Source organism: Pleurodeles waltl, chromosome 5, assembly GCF_031143425.1.
Source record: "Pleurodeles waltl isolate 20211129_DDA chromosome 5, aPleWal1.hap1.20221129, whole genome shotgun sequence".
Classification (NCBI taxonomy): Eukaryota; Metazoa; Chordata; class Amphibia; order Caudata; family Salamandridae; genus Pleurodeles; species Pleurodeles waltl.
Window position 1 is genome coordinate 981,311,542 of NC_090444.1, and position 21,768 is coordinate 981,333,309.

At 44.8% G+C, this 21,768-nt stretch overlaps 1 protein-coding gene across 1 annotated transcript in view; it reads right to left on the reverse strand.

Moving 5' to 3' along the window:
* IGF2R (insulin like growth factor 2 receptor) overlaps positions 1-21,768 on the reverse strand; it is a 1,086,527-nt gene that overhangs the window by 891,245 nt on the left and 173,514 nt on the right. The window contains exons 6-8 of the mRNA XM_069235138.1: positions 15,452-15,572; positions 10,797-10,908; positions 10,396-10,549 (exon numbers count right to left, since the gene is read on the reverse strand). Of these exons, the coding sequence (XP_069091239.1) occupies positions 10,396-10,549; positions 10,797-10,908; positions 15,452-15,572 (387 nt within the window). The remainder of the gene's footprint in view (positions 1-10,395; positions 10,550-10,796; positions 10,909-15,451; positions 15,573-21,768) is intronic.

Below are 21,768 nucleotides of genomic sequence, written 5' to 3' on the forward strand. Positions count from 1 at the left end.
CCAGAGGTTAGGCTTTTCATCACCTTCAGTGAGTGTACACCAGTTTAATAGTGTGCACATTGCAAACATCTGGAACAGAGCCAGAGCATGGCTGTTGTACAGTGCACAACGCCAGCTACATTTTGGATTGCTTTGAAGAATATTCAACATTTATGGTTCAGGTGTGAAGGATTTACACCTGCAGGCTACCTCTTGCCTTTAAAGTTTGGAATCCACAAAGGCTTACAGTAACCCTCTTGTCCCAGTTTCCAAAAGTACATTCGCTCATTGAGTAAAGTTGCTCATGCAAAAATCTTTGTGCAACTCCCATGCACTTTCTACCTTTTTTTTTTTTTTTTTTTTTTTTTTTTTTAACAATGAAGCAAATAATTTTTCCTTGTGAAGAAACTTCTACTCTTATACTTGCAGATTTGGGGTTATTTTTTGCCTAATGCACCCTGAAAATGGATTTAATTCAGCCGTGCACTTGGAGTAAATCTCCATCTGGGTGGAAATGGGTAGTGTTTGTGAATAACCAGAAACACATTATTTTATGTATGTTGGCAAGCGTTCATGGTATTCTTGCCCTGAAATGCTCTCCCCCACTCCCCGCCCCCTGGGAGTGGATTTTCTTACAAAAAAAACATTGTGTCTGTAAGGACCCAATTCATAAAGCCATTTTCTCACGTAACACACTTTTACAAGCATTAACAGTAGGATTTACAACTGCTAAGCATTCAGTAAAGATAATCCAGAGCCTAAATTGAGCTGGTGGTTCCCGGTGTGGGCACCGGCACTTATTTTTGTGGGCGGACACTTATTTTTCTGCATCAGGCATTTACTGTGAGCAAAAGGCACATATGGGAAAGACGGCGTTAGAGAAAAACGAAAAGGTGCCACAAGGGGAGAAAGTAAAAAAAAAAAGCTGCAAGAGTGAGCTGAGGGGGGCAGGAAGTGGCTGTAAATGGATTTAAGAGGCCAGAGGTGGCTTCAGGAATACAACGCCTCAGCATTCAGTGCTCGCACGTTTAAATGCAGCAGCTGGGTGTTTCAAAGGGGCTTTTGGCACCGGCATGGTTCTATTTACAAATTCAGCACCGAGGTAATGCTTGTAAATCCCGCTACCCTTGCATATTACCACTTCACATTAAAATATGATTCTGGAGTGAAAGTCATGAAACTATTTGGATGGACTTTCAATTCCGCACTGAGGAAATGCCAATGCAAAACACAGAAAAGTAACATCACTTTCCCAGATTTGCAGATTGGAAAATAGCTCCGCCCTAATATGCAAATGCCAATGTCTGCAGATGCCCATTACAATTGTTTCTTGGTTTTATTTGGCTTTAGATATATTAATTAGCGCAAACTCCTCTTTTGTGGCTATAAACCAGGGTTACCCTCGAAAAAGGCATCTATTTTAAAAAGCAAATTAAGCGTGAAGGGGCTAGTATCTTTGAGAACCACCTCCTTCCGCTGCCATAGGTCTTTAGTAAGACGGAATGTTTAGGTACCAAACTGGTGCAGGATAATCAAAGGTGTTTTATCTCGAATCAGAAGAAGGCATCTGCTGCCCCCGTGAGGCTAAATACATCCCCCCGAGCCATAGGAAAAAAAAAAAAGCTCTGCTGCACTGTGGTACACCAAAAATAACTTGGAAAAATAGGTGCCCACACGCTCTGTTCCAATGGGAAATTAACAGAGTTAAAACACATCACTATTACATGTACTTTTAAAGATATATATTTTGAACGCAACATAATATGCCAGTGTCTGGTTAACTATTAAATGGGGTGATTCGTAGCATTGCTTTCTTGAGGATGTTGCAATGAACGGACATCACATAACTCCGAAAGCACCAGGACTAACAACGGTTGGACATCTGATAGCTGAGCTTGTTGCGAGTCCTGTGTACGGGAAGAGGAAGCAAAAGGTCATCACAGACTCTTTACACACTGGGATTTTAAAGCCAAAGTTTAAAGCAATGCAACGGGTCTCACACTTGGTCGAGTTAGAGCTATTAGCGTTGTACACTCCTAACAGGACTTTTCTTGCGCATAAACTGAAAATTAAAAGTAAAATTACATAAGCGAGCCGATTCACAGCTTCCCGGCCTCCATGAGCATCAGAGTAAGACACACACAAAAGGGAAACGAAGTGCAATTAGCCGTGTATCAGGGGCAACAGCCAAGGCGGTAACAAAACCTCCCTAAGGAGGGACAAACGTAAGTCATTTACCAATGTCAAAGGATTTTTGAAGGGCAAGCCCACGATGGTAGTGATGGGCGTGATGAACGAGTTACTTACCTTCGGTAACGACTTTTCTGGTGGATACATTAGCTACCTGTGGATTCCTCACCTAATGAATACTCCCATGGCGCCAGCATTCGACGGAAATCTTCTTACTAGTCTCTGCACGTCGACGAGGACGTCACTCTAGCCCACGCGACGCCGTCTGACGTCATACAGGCAATAAGAGGTCCTCGACGACGTGCGGACGTCAGTACCAATCATTTTTTACGTGCATGAGAACCAGGCAATGCAATGAAAGAGCAAGGCAACATCCCATTACATTGTAAAAATACACAACATTGCATGAATAACTGTAAATCTTTTATATATATATATATATAACTCTCTCTTTTTAAAATATATATACACATCAAGTATATACACAAAGATATATACATATATATAAATATAATATATAAAACATCTATTGCACCCTCAAAGACCAAGAGGAGCGTACTCAAGGATTACTTGGTAAGACCAGAAAGGCAACGGGGAGGCGGGTGGGACCGTGAGGAATCCACAGGTAGCTAATGTATCCACCAGAAAAGTCGTTACCGAAGGTAAGTAACTCGTTCTTCTGATGGATACAACTACCTGTGGATTCCTCACCTAATGAATAGAGTCCCAAAGCAGTACCACGCCCGGCGGTGGGTGCCTAAATGGTCAAACCAAGAAATCCTGCAGCACTGACCGTGCAAAATGGCCGTCCCTTCTAACCTCAGAATCCAAACAGTAATGTTTTGCAAAAGTGTGAAGGGACGACCAAGTTGCGGCCTTGCAGATGTCGACCACAGGAACACCTCTGGCCAAGGCCGAAGTGGCCGACTTAGCTCTGGTGGAATGAGCTCTAATGCACTCAGGAGGATCCTTCTTTGCCAAAGAGTAACAGATTTTAATGCAAAGAACAACCCACCTGGATAGTGTTCTCTTGTGGACTGCCTTTCCTCTCCTCTTGCCCACGTATCCAATAAACAGCTGATCCTCCAGCCTGAAATCCTTTGTTCTATCAATAAAGAAGCTCAACGCCCTCTTTGGGTCCAGACGGTGCAGTCTTCCTTCCCCTTTTGAAGGATGAGGCGGAGGATAGAACGTGGACAAAGTAATTGCCTGAGCCAAATGGAAAGGTGAAACAACCTTCGGGAGGAAAGCAGCCTTGGTCCTCAACACCACCTTATCCCCATAAAAAGTTGTATAAGGGGGCTTTACTGATAAGGCCTGCAACTCACTCACTCTCCTTGCTGATGTTATAGCTATCAGGAAGACTGTTTTTAAAACCAAATACCTTAAGGGGCAAGAATGCATAGGTTCAAAAGGGGACCCCATAAGGAAAGTCAGGACCAAGGACAAATCCCATTGCGGCATAACGAATGGCTTTGGAGGATATTTATTTAGAAGACCTTTCAAGAATCTGATAACAATAGGGGATTTAAATAAAGATGGTTGGTCTGGAAGACATATGAAGGCTGACAAGGCCGATAAATAACCCTTAATGGTAGCCACTGCACAACCTTTCTGCGCTAGAGACAGAGCAAAAGATAAAACGTCCGATAGATGAGCATGCAAAGGATCAATCTGCCTCTCTCCACACCACGCAACAAATTTAGACCATCTATTAGCGTAGATAGATTTAGTGGAGTGTCGCCTGGCCGCTAATATAACATCCACTACTTCAGGCGGGAGAGAGAAGGAACTCAGGTTGCCCCGTTCAATCTCCAGGCATGTAGGTGCAGACTCTGGAGGTTGGGGTGTAGAACCTGCCCCTGCGACTGCGAGAGGAGGTCTGCCCTGAAAGGGAGACGGAGCGGAGGGCACATTGAGAGTTGGAGAAGGTCGGAGTACCATACCCTCCTTGGCCAATCCGGAGCTATTAGGATGACTAGAGCCCGGTCCTGACGAATCTTCCTCAATACTCGAGGAATCAAGGGTATGGGAGGAAACGCGTAAAGCAACTGGCCGCACCAGGTTATTTGAAACGCGTCCCCCAACGCTCCCTGCATCGGATACTGGAGGCTGCAGAATAACCGACAATGCGCGTTCTCTCGAGTGGCAAACAGATCTACCCGAGGAAACCCCCACCTCTGGAAGATTAAACGGACTTGATCTGGATGGAGACGCCACTCGTGGTCTGCCGAGAATTGGCGACTGAGACTGTCCGCACGCACGTTCAAGACTCCGGCCAGATGGTTTGCTATCAAGCAAATCTGATGGTCCTTTGCCCAGGACCATAGTCGAAGAGCTTCTCTGCAGAGAAGGTACGACCCCACTCCTCCCTGCTTGTTTATGTACCACATCGTGGTAGTATTGTCCGTTAGGACCTGTACCGACTGACCACGAAGGGAAGGGAGGAAGGCCTTGAGAGCCAGACGTACAGCCCGTAACTCTAACAGATTGATGTGAAACATCTGTTCCTCTGGAGACCAAAGACCTTTGATCTCCAGATCCCCCAGATGAGCTCCCCACCCTAGAGTGGAAGCATCCGTTATGACTGTGGCCACTGGTGGCGACTGCTGGAACGGCTTTCCTTGTGAAAGATTGTTGCTTGCAATCCACCACTTCAAATCCACAGCAGCATCTCTGGAGATCTTGACAGTACCCTCTAGATCCCCTTTGTGTTGAGACCACTGCCTTCGGAGGCACCACTGAAGAGCCCTCATGTGCCAGCGAGCATGCGTGACCAACAGAATGCAGGAGGCAAACAGACCGAGCAGACGAAGGACCTTGAGGACTGGAACTACCGCTCCATTTCGAAACATTGGAACCAAATCCTGAATATCTCGAATCCGCTGAGGCGGAGGAAAGACCCGACCCAATGTTGTATCCAGTACTGCCCCTATGAACAGGAGGCGCTGAGAGGGCTCTAGGTGAGATTTGGGCTCGTTCACCGAAAAACCCAGGTCGAACAACAACTGGGTTGTTGACTGCAGATGATGCGACACAAGCTCCGGGGACTTGGCTTTGATCAACCAGTCGTCCAAGTAAGGGAATACTGCTATCCCCTTCCTTCTGAGTTCTGCCGCAACCACCGACATCACCTTCGTGAAGACTCGAGGTGCTGAAGTAAGACCAAACGGAAGGACCGCAAACTGATAGTGCTGCGATCCCACCATAAACCGGAGATACTTCCTGTGTGACTTGAGTATCGGGATATGAAAGTAAGCATCCTGCAAGTCGATAGACACCATCCAGTCTTCCTTGTTCAACGCCAAAAGCACCTGTGCTAGGGTCAGCATCTTGAACTTTTCCTGCTTGAGGAACCAATTCAAGATCCTCAGGTCCAGGATTGGTCTCAAACGACCATCCTTCTTGGGAATCAGGAAATACCTTGAGTAACATCCTCGACCCCTTTCCTGCTCTGGGAACAACTCCACTGCACCCTTTGAAAGGAGGGCTTGTACCTCCTGTACTAGCAACAGGAGGTGTTCTTCTGAACAATAAGAAGGGCGGGGCGGGATGAGGGGCGGGAACTCCCGAAAGGGAAGGGTGTAGCCTTTTCCCACAATACTGAGAACCCAAGTGTCCGTTGTAACAGTCTTCCATTTGGTGAGAAAATGCTGTAATCTTCCCCCTACAGGAGAGGAGTGAGTGGGAAATGGTGGAAGCCTAAGGCTGCTTCCCCTGCTGCACCCCGCCAGAGGATGAGGAAGAGGCAGAGTGCTGCTGAGAGGCTCCTCTGGTGCGGACCCTACCTCTCCCCCTGAAAGATCTATAGGGATGGGAAGAGGCAGGTTGCTGATATCTTCCCCGAAAGGAAGAGGAGGAAGAGCCACGCCCAAATCCACGAAACCTCCTGAAAAATCTGGAAGAGGCCGTGGAAGAAGGAGCTTGGAGCCCTAACGACTTAGCCGTGGCCCTGCTCTCCTTAAAACGTTCCAAGGCCGAATCAGCCTTGGCTCCAAACAGTTTGTCCCCATCAAACGGGAGATCCAACAATGTGGACTGTACATCCGCAGAAAAGCCCGAGTTACGGAGCCAGGCCTGTCTCCTTGCCACCACAGTTGTGCCCATTGCTCTGGCTACCGAGTCGGTCGTATCCAGTCCCGTCTGGATAATCTGGGTCGCAGCAGCCTGGGCATTTGAAACAACATCCAAAAGACCCTGGGGAAGCTCTGTAAATGATGAGGAAATGTCATCCATCAGAGCATGAATATACCTCCCCAGGATACAGGTTGCGTTGGTGGCCTTCAACGCCAGACTGCAGGACGAAAAAATCTTCTTGGACTGCGCCTCTAGTTTCTTTGAATCTCTGTCCCCAGGCACCGTCGGGAAAGAACCAGGCGCTGACTTGGATGAACAGGAGGCCTGCACCACCAAGCTCTCCGGCGTAGGGTGCCTAGACAGAAAACCAGGGTCAGTCGGAGCCGCCCGATACCTCCTGGCCACGGCTCTGTGAACTGCTGGGGAAGATGCCGGCCTCTTCCACACCTCTAACACCGGATCCAGCAGAGCGTCATTAAATGGCAAAAGAGGCTCCGCTGCAGCGGAGGCCGGATGTAGCACCTCTGTTAGAAGGTTTTGTTTAGCCTCCACCACTGGCAAAGGCAGGTCCAAAAAACTAGCTGCCTTCCGTACCACTGCATGAAAGGAAGCAGCCTCCTCAGTGTATTCTCCCGGGGACGAAAGATCCCACTCAGGGGAAGTGTCCAGCCCACTGGCCGACTCCAGACCACGCAGCCCATCACCCGAGTCCTCTAGCTCTCCTTCCTCCAGGGCTCGTTGGTACTCCTGCTCCTCTAATACACGGAGAGCACGTTTCCTCGAATGAAGCCGTTGTTCAATACGCGGAGTCGACAATGCCTCCGCCGAAGTCGAAGATCGGCGCCGATCTTCAGAAGCCACCGACGCCGCGTCCGGCGCCACAGGTAACTTCGGCGCCGACGAAAGAGCAGTCGAAGCAGATGGACCCACCGGAGTCACAGGCCGAAATCCCGACGTCGACGGGATGGAAATCCCCGGGGCCAATCCCTCTGAAGCCACCGGAGCGGCCACCGGCGCAGACACTGGTGCCGAGCCCACGTTCCCAAAAGGGAGAAAGGGCATAAAGGGTGCCGGCCGAAGAGGCGCAGGATCACCCAATGAAAAGGCCAGAGGCCCAGCCGGAGCACCCCCTGGAGCCATCTGTTGGAAGATGGCATACATCGCATTCAAGAATGCGGAACTATCGGCTCCAGGGGTGGGAAAAGCCGGATACTGGGGTGCCTGTCTCGGAGGCGACCCCGACGCCGGCCTCGACGTCTGCAACGCCGGAGAAAACACCTGAGGCTCCAGTACCTCAATCACCGACGCCTGTCCAGGTGAAGTTGGAGACGCCGGAGAGGGCAACGGCGTCGAAGGATGCGGCGTAACCGTGGGACTGATCTCCCATGTCCTTCGGCGCCGATCCGAAGACCTGGAACGAGTCTCCTTCGAATGACGCCGAGATTCTCTACGGCGCCGGGAGTCTCGATGACGCCGATGTCTTGGAGAAGAAGACTTCTTGTGATGCTTCTCCTTCGATTTCGCCATAAACAGCTTCGCCTCACGTTCCTTGAGGGCCTTTGGATTCATGTGCTGGCATGAATCACAAGTCGAGACGTCGTGGTCGGAGCTCAAACACCAAAGGCAATCGGAATGAGGATCCGTCACCGACATCTTGCCTCCACACTCACGACAAGGCTTGAATCCAGACTTTCTCTGCGACATTATTACCACAGCGAAAGACTACGCAGCAAAAATACACTGTAACCACAAAAGTAACAGTTGCTCCCTCGAAGATAACCGTTTCGAATGCACGGAAAAAAGGGAACTGACGTCCGCACGTCGTCGAGGACCTCTTATTGCCTGTATGACGTCAGACGGCGTCGCGTGGGCTAGAGTGACGTCCTCGTCGACGTACAGAGACTAGTAAGAAGATTTCCGTCGAATGCTGGCGCCATGGGAGTATTCATTAGGTGAGGAATCCACAGGTAGTTGTATCCATCAGAAGTGGGCGTTGTTAAAAGCATACCAACATGTCGGAAAAGAAGCACTTGTGGGCTGCTATGCTCGACCTAAAAAGGCCAGAGTCACTCCTGGGTAATTATTCCAAGTTGTACAGAAAGTTATTTTTTTGCCTCTTTTCAAAATTTCCATGTGGTGTCTCTCCCCATAAGTGAGTGAAAGGCTGGAAGAACCAAGTAGTGATCCCTTCCTAAGGTCTCCGCCATACCTCTAATGTCAACAATATTTAAACAAGCATTTGCAATGCAACGGGTCTCGCGTTTGCTCATGTTAGAGCTGATCGCGTTGTAAACTCCTCACCCGACTTTGCATCTATCGGCAAAAGTGCTTTTATGTACGTAACCCGAAAAAGTGAAATTAACTGTGTAAAGCGCTCGACTTCTGCCAAGCGAAATCGCGTAAGGAAAATAGAGAAAAGTAGTCCACGATCCGACAGAAAACAGCGAGCTTTGCAGGTTTTCTGTATTTGGTCACTGCGCTCGAGGAGGGATAACCACCGGAAAAGGCATGACGTGTGCGTGCCTTCCACTAATGAAAGCAAGCAGATTTGACTAGGCAAGCCCCCGAACCAATCAAAACACACTGACGTGACGTAGACAGGGCTCCGAGCACTTTTCTAATAACTAAAGCGTCTCGCTGCGATACGCATGCGCGAGCGCATGCAACGCAGGCTCGACCCTAAAAAATGAATCTGAGGCACCAAAAAAAACCACACACAACTGATCTCATCTTAAGCTCTCTGCCAACTATAAGGCCTATAAAGCCAAAAGAGCATCATCGGTGAATTAAGTACTTATGAGAATCCTCTTCCTAACTTTAGCAAAGTCAACAGCATGAAGCTACTCCTGATGTTACCTTCCTCTTGGTGCAGGGTTCCAGTCTCTCCGTTGTAGTTTCAGCACCTGCGTAAGAACATCTTATACTTTCCTCTTGTCTAACTACAACCTTACCATGAGATATTGCTGCTCATATTTGGGTAGACTGCAGGAGAAAACGCATGTTTGTTTTGATTATCTCATATGAATTCGGGCCGTTCAGTGGCACTGCTATTGACACCTCAACTATTCAACAAGTTCTGTCAAACATATCCGCTGGACTATACACAGTTCTAGTTGCAATGTAAACCCACAGAGAAAAAAGAAAAAAAAAAACACACACAAATATGCAAAGAAAATCACTTGTGCAATCACAAAAATGAAAAAAGAAAATAAACTGCTCCAAAACAATATCAAATTGTAAACATATTTGTAAGGGAATCTTGTTGTAATATCTATAATTCCCCTATTGATCGCTAGGTTAAATTCAGCTGATCTGGTTAAGTATCTGGGTGTCCCCTTCCTTCTTCTCTGTGTCAACTTCTCCTAAAGCTATGAGCTCAGGTGCAGAAGATTACTTTGACAGGGCTGAAGTGCTGTTCATTGGCAATGAGCTATAACTATAAGCTTCCCATGCTAGTTCTTCACAAAAAAAATCTATTTTTTTAAATTTGTTTTTATATTTTCATACCTCTAGATTTCCTGGTTATAGAAAACACACCTCCTAATCTCACTGAAAAAAAACAGAAATAGAGGAGGCTTGTGCTGTTGCCAGGCCGCCCTTCACCCTAGGCCGTTTCCTGTGCCACCAATAGGTCATATCGCTGTATAGCGAATCCTAGTAGCTACAAAAGCTGCTGTCTTCCTTATTTGGTGACCCAGGAACATACCACCCCTCGCCATGTATACTGGTAACAGAAGATTGGGAATCACTCCAATTTCCTGAGGATAGTCGCTTTGAGCACTTTCCATTCTTTACAATCCCTACTTTGCTCCAATGCTCACTGACATCAGGGTAGCTGTAAACACACTTTACTATTTTACTTCTGTGTATGATGGGCAGAGTCACCACACATCCTGTATATACACTGACAATAGTAAGTTCAAAGAACACACATACATATACACAAGATCAATCTCTTACTCCTACAGATATCAATCGTTATAAATATGTGAAACCCAGAGGGTGTCTTGCCAGAATATGGACCTTATCTTTAAGAAAATCCGTATTTTCTAATTTTCCTCGTAAAATCTGCATTTAGCTTCTGAGGTCACTTATACAAAACAGTAGGATCTTTTTTCATAACACTAGAACATCTCTGAAGGCATTTACCTCGCAGTGGAGAGAGATCTATTGAGATGTCGTGCTGTTTGCTGGTTAGAAGACATTCATTAGTTTGCAGATAATCTCTGTGACAGGCATACTCTGTTACCCATTCAATTTCATATTGGCAATTTGTCTTGGCAATCAGTTTTGGCGCTGTTTTCTGAAAAAAAAAAAAGCAAACCAGATTAAACCGCTGAGTCTTATTCAAGTCACGCTAAACTGGTATTCATTCATAAGAAGTGCGTTGAAATGTGGCATGTGCTCATCGTAGATTAATTTAGGTTTCAATCAGCTAGTACATAGCATTCCCTCAATGAGAACACAAAGACAAATAACAGAGGACATAGTGACATTCTGTCAGGAGTAATTTCTAGTAGCAATGCTAAAGATAATAAGAAATGAAATACCTCTTTCCTTCCAGAAGGACAGACAAACGTGATTTTAACAGCTGGGTTATTGCCATTGCAAAAGGCCGGCCGGTCCTGATCATTGTAATCCTTGCCATAACTGAGTTCAAGCCTGAAAGAAGAACACAGAGTAATTTCAGAAAAACCCTAAAACCAACACAACACGTTCTTGCATGTCTTCAAGGCAGCAATGACCTAGTTTTAGAAAAAGGGCATTATCTGATTGTGAGTCAGTGAACAGAAGCCAACAAAGACAAGCCACTGACAGCTCAACAACAAACAGAAAGAAGCTCAAAGCTACAGAAATTTGAGTTTGAAGGATTAAAATTGAGACCTTATTATGGAACGACTATCAGTTTAGCTTTTATACAATTTCTGCAAAGGAACTCCGGATGCGTTTCCAATCAGTTGAAATGCAAATACTGAACGAACTACCATTCATCTGTTGCATGAACTCACCTAATTGCTCCCTGACCTTCATGCAGCCAATGAAGATTCCTCCGCCATGATAGCAATATGTCAAACAAAATAAGTTCCCTTCAGTAATACTCTTTCTGGTAGATAATTTATCTGTCTGCAGATACCTCATCTTCAGAATCTACCAAGGAGGTAGATTGGATGTGGAAACGCAAACAATAGTTCCTGTGGGACTGCAGGTGATGCTATAAGTCTCTGTCTCAACTCTGTCCCACCTCCAGACATGACAACATGGAGACACAAACTATCCAACCCAAGTGTTGACTTCAGTTGTTGCCTATATTTTCCAAGCCCTCAGACACGCAACATTGTTGAAAAGACTGAGTTTGTACAGGTAGTGTGCATAGACTAACTTGGGACTGTATGACTCTTGGAAGACCACTCCATAAAACGAAGCGGCATGTGATAAATCTGCAGTTAGTAAGAGTATCTATCAAAGAGTGCTGTCAAAAGTAACATAATCCTTTGATAAGCACCTCTAATCGTGAGGTCCTTACTATGTCAATCAGCACCAAAGAACCATTCCCTAAAAGAAGCAGGCCAGGAAACTGAATATACACCAGAAACCCTGCAGGACGAAGCTGGCAAACTGAACTTCGCCTGGGGCTGTTGTCAGGTCAGTGGGGCAGAAAGCATGCACAAGGTAGCCAGAACAAATTTATATAACAGTAAAAAGGCCTCTCCGAAGTCATTAATTTGCTGCATAGTCAATAATGGCTTAGCAAATAGTTGCCAGATTTGGCACTGGGTCAAAAGAGGGAGACTAAGCTGGCACCAGGTTACTGGAAGGAGGACAGTGAGATTTCTCCCTATATATGGGAACATCTGGATGTCGAAAAGCCTAAGTTACTTTTCATATGCTTCTTTTTCGACTTGTCCCTTAACTCCCCCTTTAACTTACTGAACATTAGCGATCTGGACCAGAATTAGCTTCATGACTGGATCAATCCGCTTATTCGGCTCATTGATGTTGATTTTCCACAGCCTTATTGATGGCTTTAGGATGCATCAGAGAGCACTTGTTACAGGTCTTGGAATCATGTTTGCAGCTGAGGCACCACAGGCCAACATCAAGCAAATCAGTAATAGACACAAGAGACACTGTTTGAACACTGTCATCTTGATATAGCAGTTAGGCACATACTAACATTTATTTTTGCCTATTTTAGGTCTGAGGCCTGTGACCCTTCATGGAGTCACTTGGCATTTTATTTCTTTTATTATTTTAGAGAGGCATCACTTTAGTGGTGATGTTTTATTATTCTTATCTATAGTCCTTATCTGCTGAATTTTGTTATTCATTGCTTTGCATCACATTGCATTCTGTGCCCACAAGGCTACGTATGATGGGTTCCCGGGTATTGCCGGCTCAGAGAGTAAAGTGTCTTCCTTACACAGATAGGGAGCTATTGTCACTCAAAGCAGTTCTTAGAATAACACAATGTTTATTATAAAACATCAGGTTGCCTTAGTATCCTTAGAGGAGACATTTCTGTCAGATCGCCATCTTATGCTGCCTGTCACCGCCCTAGATTCAGCAGAGACTTGGTGCTTTCTCTACTGTCACGGAGGAGGATTTTCAGCAGACTAACCAACCTCTTCTTTACCCACAACATAGGTATGGGGCTTGCACTACACTCCCTGGACTAGATGGGCAGATTAGGGCTATTACTGCTACTTGCTCTCATGTAGGAATCTTAGTGGAGTGTGCAGGGCTATTGGTGATACTGTTGAGACAAATATGGTGGGACTGTTTCTCGGTTTCACTTTCTTTGTCACCATTGTAATAGTGTCTGGTTTTATCATCCTCCTAATCACATTTCATGCCTTTTTACGTAGAATGCATTTTCTTGAATAAACCACACTGAACCAAGATATGCTTCTGCTTGTCATTACATGTGTGAGACTTCTGTAACTGAGAGAACGGGGCACGATCTGTTTCCACCAACACTTCCCCGGGGGTCTCAATGTCATGCGATGGGCTGCCACAAACCATTTTTAGCTACGGTGTCTGTGAGGTGCTGCTAGCTAGTCAAAAGGGTTTGGCCAACTGCTACCACACAATTTGGGATCGGACTCAGTTCCCCATACTTACAGGTGCTGCTGCCTAATCTCAGCAGTCTCATTATTTGCCAAGAAATATCAAATACATTTAAAAAGACTTTAGTAAAACAATGAAAATGGTAGGAGTGGACTTCCACACCTGCCTCGATGGGCATGGAAAAAGAGGTACTAACGTCCGCACACAAGAGTGGCACCTACATGTCTCACAGTGTCAGCATGTCCAGATGCAGTATGGAGGCGGATGGCACCACTTGGAGAGTAGGTGCTATAGCAAGAGTTTCTGTATCCAGTATGGGGAGGTTCACAAAGTTGTGGTGTATACATCAGAAATAGCCACCTCTCCTAGAAATGGTTACAGAATAGTACAGACTATATGTTGCTTCTTCTGATCAATGTCACTTCATGCTTTTGTCCATTTAGACATTTTCAGATAGCCCTCCTTGACACCTCCCAAAATGAGCTGAGCTGCCTTCCCCAACATCACTTTTCCATGCATCCTCTGCAATACTTAAATACCTTCCACTGTATCTCTCAAATACCTTCCCAACACCCCTAATTTCTGTCATCACTATATCTTTACAGGACTGCATTTCTTTAAGCCGCAATAATACCTATTCTCTAAAAGCCTTATTTGATACTTCCTACTAAACCAAGACTCAGGGCTGCCACCTTCCCTGCTCTTCAATACAGTGCATTGCACTCCTAGATACCACCTTTTAAAACTAGATTCTTCAATACAGTTTTCTATGTGGTACGAGCATGCTACCCAAATACCTCTATTCAACGTTGTCTTAGTACTATAAAATATTTTCCCGATTCTCCTCAATATTATATTGTTGACCTGTGGTGGTTTTTAATAACTCTTTCACATCAGCCTTTTCGAATCCCACTTGTTACTATACATCAGTACCTCTCACAAAACCTCCTTTTCAATCTGCACTGCAGGGGGGTACTCAAAAGTACAATACAGCAACTACTCCTCTGCAAAGCCCTGGTAAACACCACCCAATAAATCTTCCACAAAGTAGGTCTTGTGTCCCTTTTACATTGAGTTTTAATTCAGCCATTATTAGTCCAGAGATATTTTTTTTCAATACTTTCATTAGTATTTTTCCTCGAGATCTATCTACTGTATCACTCCTCTTAACTGTTCTTTACTCAATGGTATTTATGATCCGCACCCAATACAACAATCCTCCGTAAGACCGGACAATCTAGTTCTCCTGAAGTGCTACTCAAAATCGAAGACTTTACCCATAATAGGCAGCCAACTGACTAGCTTTCTAGATTTCTTCTCCATAATACACTTCATGTAGTTTCACTCAATAATGTCGCTCAGTGTTTAAAAAGCATGTAAGAAGCTTTTTAAAACAGAAGTGTTGTACGGATGACTGAAGTTAACTGGAGTTTGTGAATTAGCTAGGGAACCAATGCAGCACTGACCATCTCATTTACAGTAATACAGCCTTGCCATTAGTGTTGATGACTGTGTAGATTAGCTGCTAATGTCTGCAAATAAAGAAAATATACCCCCCAACCCTCAGAGTAAAATATTCACAAGGGTTTCCCTTGCAATTAAACCGGGAATTTGAATCCGGATGTTTGAGTATGTATATATAGCTTGACATGAGAAAAACATTTTACAAGTATGATCTGACAACACTAATGTTCTAATTGAGGTACAACGTGTTGGCGTAATTTGCAGCTCTTAAAATAATTGAAAACGATAAAGCAGATTTTATGATTTGATATAGACATAGGAGGTTCTTCCAAGTAGAAGTAGGCATAAAAATATTTCCTTACATCAAATAAATTTAAGTGCTTGCACATACACATAGGGTTAAAAAATAAGAAAAATATAGAAAAGAAAAATAATGAGAGTTCATGTTTTTAAAAGGCAGTGTAATGATTCCAAGTAAATTAATTTGAATATTACTATGTATACATACTAGAGTCTTTAGTAGATCTTAGGCCGCACTTCTAATTTCATGTTCTTAAAATGTGTCTCAAAGATACAAATAGCTCTGTAAATAGGAAGGCTGTGGAAAATGTGCAGTATTAAAAGTGAACAATGGACAAACACAACAGATATGCAAAAATGTAGATGCAACTACCTGTCCTTGTCAACCAATTTTAAGACTTCTTTAGGCTGCCCAACATCATAGGCATGGTTTTGCATCAAAAGACAAGCAGCACTTCCACGAGGACAAGACGAGGTTTCACCTGTACTACTTCCTGGCAAAATAAAAGAAGCAAGTCAAAGTCACTTTAGTCTCCGAAACGCACATGCCAGCAGCTGTAATATGAAGTTCAGCCAACATTTTTACATTGCACAAAAGGAAGTTGTGTACAAAATTAAAACCATAGCTTACTTACCCGTTTTTAATCATGTCCATTGGCAGACACTTAATGCTATTATGGAAAACAAGCAAGCTGAAAAACGTTGCACTCAAAAGTCCAAATGGATAACTGGTGGAGTGAACGCAATTGAAGAGCTCCTTCTGCACAAGTACCTAAAAGAAACTAACACAATGGCGCCTGCACCCTCTATGTAGTGACGAGGTCTAGTCCCATTTCAAAGCAGGTGTTGTGGCAGAGTAAAGGAGCAGATGAGGGGGAAGCAGCTGTGATTTGGTAGTGACAAAAAAGGAAGGGAGGATGAGTACAAAGGATTCCCTGTATGAGGTTTTTGGAAAGCAACAAACAATTGTTTTGTTTTGCGAATTTGTTTGGTTCTATCAATGTAGTACATTAGTGCCCTTTTGATGTCTAATGTGTGTAATGCTCTCTCAGCTACAGAATCTGGTTCTGGGAAGAACACTGGGAGTTCCCCTGTTTGATTTAAGTGGAACGGTGATATGACTTTAGGTAAGAATTTAGGATTTGTGCGTAGAACTACTTTATGTTTGTGTATCTGTATAAAGGGTTCTTGTATGGTAAAGGCTTGTATTTCACTTACTCTTCTGAGAGATGTGATAGGTATTAGAAAGGCTACTTTCCATGTTAAGTACTGTATCTCAAATGAATGCATGGGTTCAAATGGTGGACCCATGAGTCGTGTTAATACGATGTTGAGGTTCCACGAAGGAACTGGTGGTGTTCTTGGTGGGATAATCCTTTTCAGACCCTCTATAAAGGCTTTTATGACTGGGATTCTGAATAATGAAGTAGAATGCGTAATTTGCAGATAAGCCGAAATTGCTGTGAGATGTATTTTAATGGATGAAAAAGATAACTTGGACTTTTGTAAGTGTAGGAGGTAGCTTACGATGTTTTTTGCAGATGCATGTAATGGTTGGATTTGATTATTATGGCAGTAATAAACAAACCTTTTCCACTTATTTGCGTAGCAATGTCTTGTGGTTGGTTTCCTAGCCTGTTTTATGACCTCCATGCATTCTTGTGTAAGGTCTAGATGTCCGAATTCTAAGATTTCAGGAGCCAAATCGCTAGATTTAGTGATGCTGGATTCGGGTGTCTGATCGGTTGTTTGTGTTGAGTTAACAGATCTGGTCTGTTTGGCAGTTTGATATGAGGCACTACTGACAGGTCTAGTAGTGTTGTGTACCAAGGTTGTCGTGCCCAAGTTGGTGCTATCAGTATTAGTTTGAGTTTGTTTTGACTCAATTTGTTTACTAGATACGGAAGGAGTGGGAGAGGGGGAAAAGCGTATGCAAATATCCCTGACCAACTCATCCATAACGCATTGCCTTGAGAGTGAGGCTGTGGGTACCTGGATGCGAAGTTTTGGCATTTTGCGTTTTCTTTTGTTGCAAATAGGTCTATTTGCAGTGTTCCCCATCTTTGGAAGTAAGTTTGTAGTATCTGGGGATGAATTTCCCATTCGTGGATTTGTTGGTGATCCCGAGAGAGATTGTCAGCTAACTGGTTTTGAATTCCTGGTATGAATTGCGCTATTAGGCGAATGTGGTTGTGAATCGCCCAATGCCATATCTTTTGAGCTAAGAGACACAATTGTGTGGAGTGTGCCCCTCCCTGTTTGTTCAGATAATACATTGTTGTCATGTTGTCTGTTTTGACAAGAATGTGTTTGTGGGTTATTAGTGGTTGAAATGCTTTCAATGCTAAAAATAGTAGTTCTAAGTGATTTATATGAAGTTGTTTCTGTTGAGTGTCCCATTGTCCCTGGATGCTGTGTTGGTTGAGGTGTGCTCCCCACCCTACCATGGAAGCATCTGTTGTGATTACGTATTGAGGCACTGGGTCTTGGAAAGGCCGCCCTTGGTTTAAATTTATAGTATTCCACCATTGAAGCGAGGTGTATGTTTGGCGGTCTATCAACACTAGACCTTGAAGTTGACCCTGTGCTTGTGACCATTGTGATGCTAGGCACTGTTGTAAAGGCCACATGTGTAATCTTGCGTTTGGGACAATGGCTATGCATGAGGACATCATGCCTAGTAGTTTCATCACTAATTTTACCTGGAACCTTTGGTTTGGGTGCATGGCCTGTATTACGTTTTGGAATGCCTGTACCCTTCGTGGACTTGGAGTGGCAATCCCTTTTTTGGTGTTGATTGTTGCTCCTAAGTACTGTTGTATTTGACACGGTTGTAGGTGTGATTTTTGGTAGTTGAGTGAAAACTCTAGCTTGTGAAGGGTTTCTATAACGTATTTTGTGTGTTGAGAACACCGTTCTTGCGTATTGGTTTTGATTAACCAATCGTCCAGATACGGGAACACATGCATTTGCGGTCTTCTGCTATGGGCTGCCACTACGGCAAGGTATTTGTAAAGACTCTTGGCGCTGTTATCATCTCGAAGGGCAACACTTTGAACTGGTAATGTACCCCTTGGATTTCAAACCTTAAGTATTTTCTGTGGGAAGGATGTATGGGTATATGGAAATACGCATCCTTGAGGTCTAATGTTGTCATGTAGTCTTGTTGTTTGAGCAAGGGGAATACGTCTTGAAGTGTCACCATGTGAAAGTGATCTGATTTGATGTAAAGATTTAGTGTTCTGAGATCTAAGATGGGTCTTAGAGTTTTGTCTTTTTTGGGTATGAGAAAGTACAGGGAGTAAACACCCGTTCCTTTCTGATGATTGGGTACTAGTTCTATTGCATCTTTTTGCAACAACGCTTGGACCTCCAGCTGTAATAGATCCATATGTTGTTTGGACATGTTGTGTGTTTTGGGTGGCACATTTGGTGGAAATTGTAGGAATTCTATGCAATAACCATGTTGGATAATGGCTAGAACCCACTTGTCTGTTATTTCCTCCCAGTTTTGATAAAACTCTGTTAGTCTCCCCCCCACTGGTGTCATGTGTTGGGGATTTGTGACACTGAAGTCACTGTTTAGTTTGATTGGTCTTGGGACTTTGGAACTTTCCCCTAGTTTTAGGGAACTGTCCACCTCTGTATTGTCCCCTAAACCTTCCCCTCTGATACTGGCTCTGGTATGTGGGTCTGGTTTGTGGGGTTGAGGGTTCTGTGCTTTGTCCCCGAAACCCCCCTCTAAATGGTGTTTTCCGAAATGTGCCTCTGTCCTGTGGGGAGTAGAGCGCGCCCATGGCCTTGGCTGGATCTGTGTCCTTTTTAAGTTTCTCGATAGCAGTGTCCACCTCCGGCCCAAACAACTGCTGTCCGTTAAAAGGCATATTAAGCACCGCCTGTTGAATTTCGGCTTGAATCCTGAGGTGCACAGCCATGCATGTCTCCGTATGGTGACCGCTGTATTTACAGTCCTTGCAGCTGTGTCTGCTGCATCCATTGCCGACCGTATCTGGTTATTAGAGATACTTTGGCCCTCTTACACCACCTGTTGTGCACGCTTTTGGAACTCTTTGGGTAGATGTTCTATGAAGTGTTGCATTTCGTCCCAATGAGCTCTATCATATCTCGATAGCAAGGCCTGTGAATTGGCAATGCGCCATTGGTTGGCTGCTTGTGCCGCAACTCTTTTCCCTGCTGCGTCGAACTTGCAACTTTCCTTGTCGGGGGTGGTGCATCTCCCGAGGTGTGCGAGTTCGCCCTTTTGCGAGCTGCACCTACTACCACTGAGACCGGTGTCAATTGCTGCGTGATGTACACAGGGTCTGTTGGGGGAGGTTTGTACTTTTTTTCCACCCTAGGAGTAATGGCCCTGCCTTTCACAGGCTCTTGAAATACTTGCTTTGCGTGTTTCAACATTCCTGGTAACATAGGAAGACTCTGGTACTGACTATGTGTGGACGACAGAGTATTAAACAAAAAGTCATCTTCAATTGGTTCTGCGTGCAGGGTGACATTGTGAAATGCGGCTGCTCTGGACACCACCTGTGTGTAAGCGGTACTGTCTTCAGGTGGTGATGGTCTTGCTGGATAACTGTCGGGACTGTTGCCTGATACAGGCACATCATAAAGATCCCATGCATCAGGATCATCTTGGCTCATCCCTGTGTGCGTTGGAGACTGCATCATCAGTGGGGTAGCCATTGGTGATGGTTGTGGTGAGCGATGTGGTGATGGTGGCAGAGTTACTTGTTTTGCCACCTTTGCCTGTGGTTGTTTGTCTTTTTCTTGGAAAGCAAGTTTCCTTTTCATTCGGATTGGAGGGAGAGTTCAGATTTTTCCTGTCTCCTTTTGAATGTGGAGCCTTCTCTGTGTGTAATCTGGCTCCCCTGCTTCTAGCTCCTGTCCGAATTTGTGTCCTTGCATTTGTGAGGACAGGCCTTGTTCCTCAGTGTAGGAACTTGGTTTCGGCTCGGAAGCCAGATGTTTCGGTATCGAAACCTTTTCAACCGTCTTTTTCAGCTCCGAAGACACTTTTTTGGCTTTCGGTGTTCTGATATCTCAGTGCTGACTTATTTCGGTGCTGGTATCTCGATGTCGAGATTGCTCTGACCCGGTGTCTCGGACCGAGTCTGTTCTGTGCCGGTATCTCGACCGGCGTGCCCTTTTTCGGTGCCGATGGACGGTCACCTAATTTTGGGGTTAAGCCATGGCCTGTCGGCGGTGGCGTCCCCTGGGCTTTGATGTATTTTCTGTGAGTCTTGGCCAGGGGTGTTTTACTCACGGTTTTCGGCGTCTGTTCGCTTTTGGCCTCGGCAGAGTCAGCAATGGAGAAGGTTTCTTCTTCCTCCAAGTCTTGGTGTCCTGACGACGGCGCCGACGCCATTTGAAGTCTTTTTGCTCTCTGGTCCCATAGCGTTTTCCTCAACCGAAACGCTCGACAGGCCTCGCAGGTATCCTCTGTGTTCGGGAGACAAACACAAATTACAGACCAAATGCTGATCTGTGTAAGGATACTTGCTGTGGCATTCGGGGCAGAAGCGGAATGGGGTCCGTTCCATTAGCCTTGAAGACGCATGTGCTCGATCCGACCAGGACCCGCCGGGGAATCGAAACCCCGAAGGGCCACCGGAGCTCTTCAAAATTCGGTGTTGATCTGCGTTATCTAACCCGATACCGAACGCAAACAATACCGTCGATTTTTCCGAGATTTAACTAACTTTCCGAACCAAAACACAGAGCGAAGAGGAACACGATGGCGGAAAGAAAACAATCTAAGATGGAGTCGACGCCCATGCGCAATGGAGCCGAAAGGGGAGGAGTCCCTCGATCTCGTGACTCTAAAAGACTTCTTCGAAGAAAAACAACTTGTAACACTCCGAGCCCAACACTAGATGGCGGGATGTGCACAGCATGTGTATCTGCAGCTACACATGCCATCGAAAATATATATATACATATATATATATACATATATACACATATACACACACACACACATATACATACATATATACATATCCAACGAAGGTGAGGATTTTCCATTTTGAATAATCTAGTGAAATGTGTTCCTTTTCTTTTCCATGAGCACTGCATACATATTTTGCTGCGGAATACCACGGCCATTTAAATAAAGCACATTACTGATGTAGGAATAATATTTTTGGTATGTTAATGAACTGACATTTTGACGAACCTGAACAAACCTAACCAAAAAAGTGATAGTTTTTCGGTAGATAACAAAGTTTGATCCAGACTGGTCGAAAGCATGGGAATGTTACTGAGGGGGATAGACCGAATAGAGTCTAAAACATTTCCTGCATGAATCCTAAACACATTTAGATATCAAATCAAAGCTACACTGATCTAGACTAAATGAAAAGTCAAAATATTTGCTTAGTTTGTGGACTTCAAACTTTGAATATTAGCTTGGAATCCGAATGGGTGAGAAGAACTTATCATTTTGGTTTATCTACCAATTTAAAAAAGTCAACTGGGACGATATGTGGACACTCCCCACTACAGATGCCACATTTCTTTGTCGCCAGTCCAAATGCCACACAACAGATTGGTAAATCTGAGAGCTTAAAATCTAATTATTGCGGGTAGATGGTAGGGAGGTCATTCCCCACCACCAAGGTAGCTATGGCAAACAACCCCCCCCCCACTCCACCCCCCCACCCCCCAACAAAA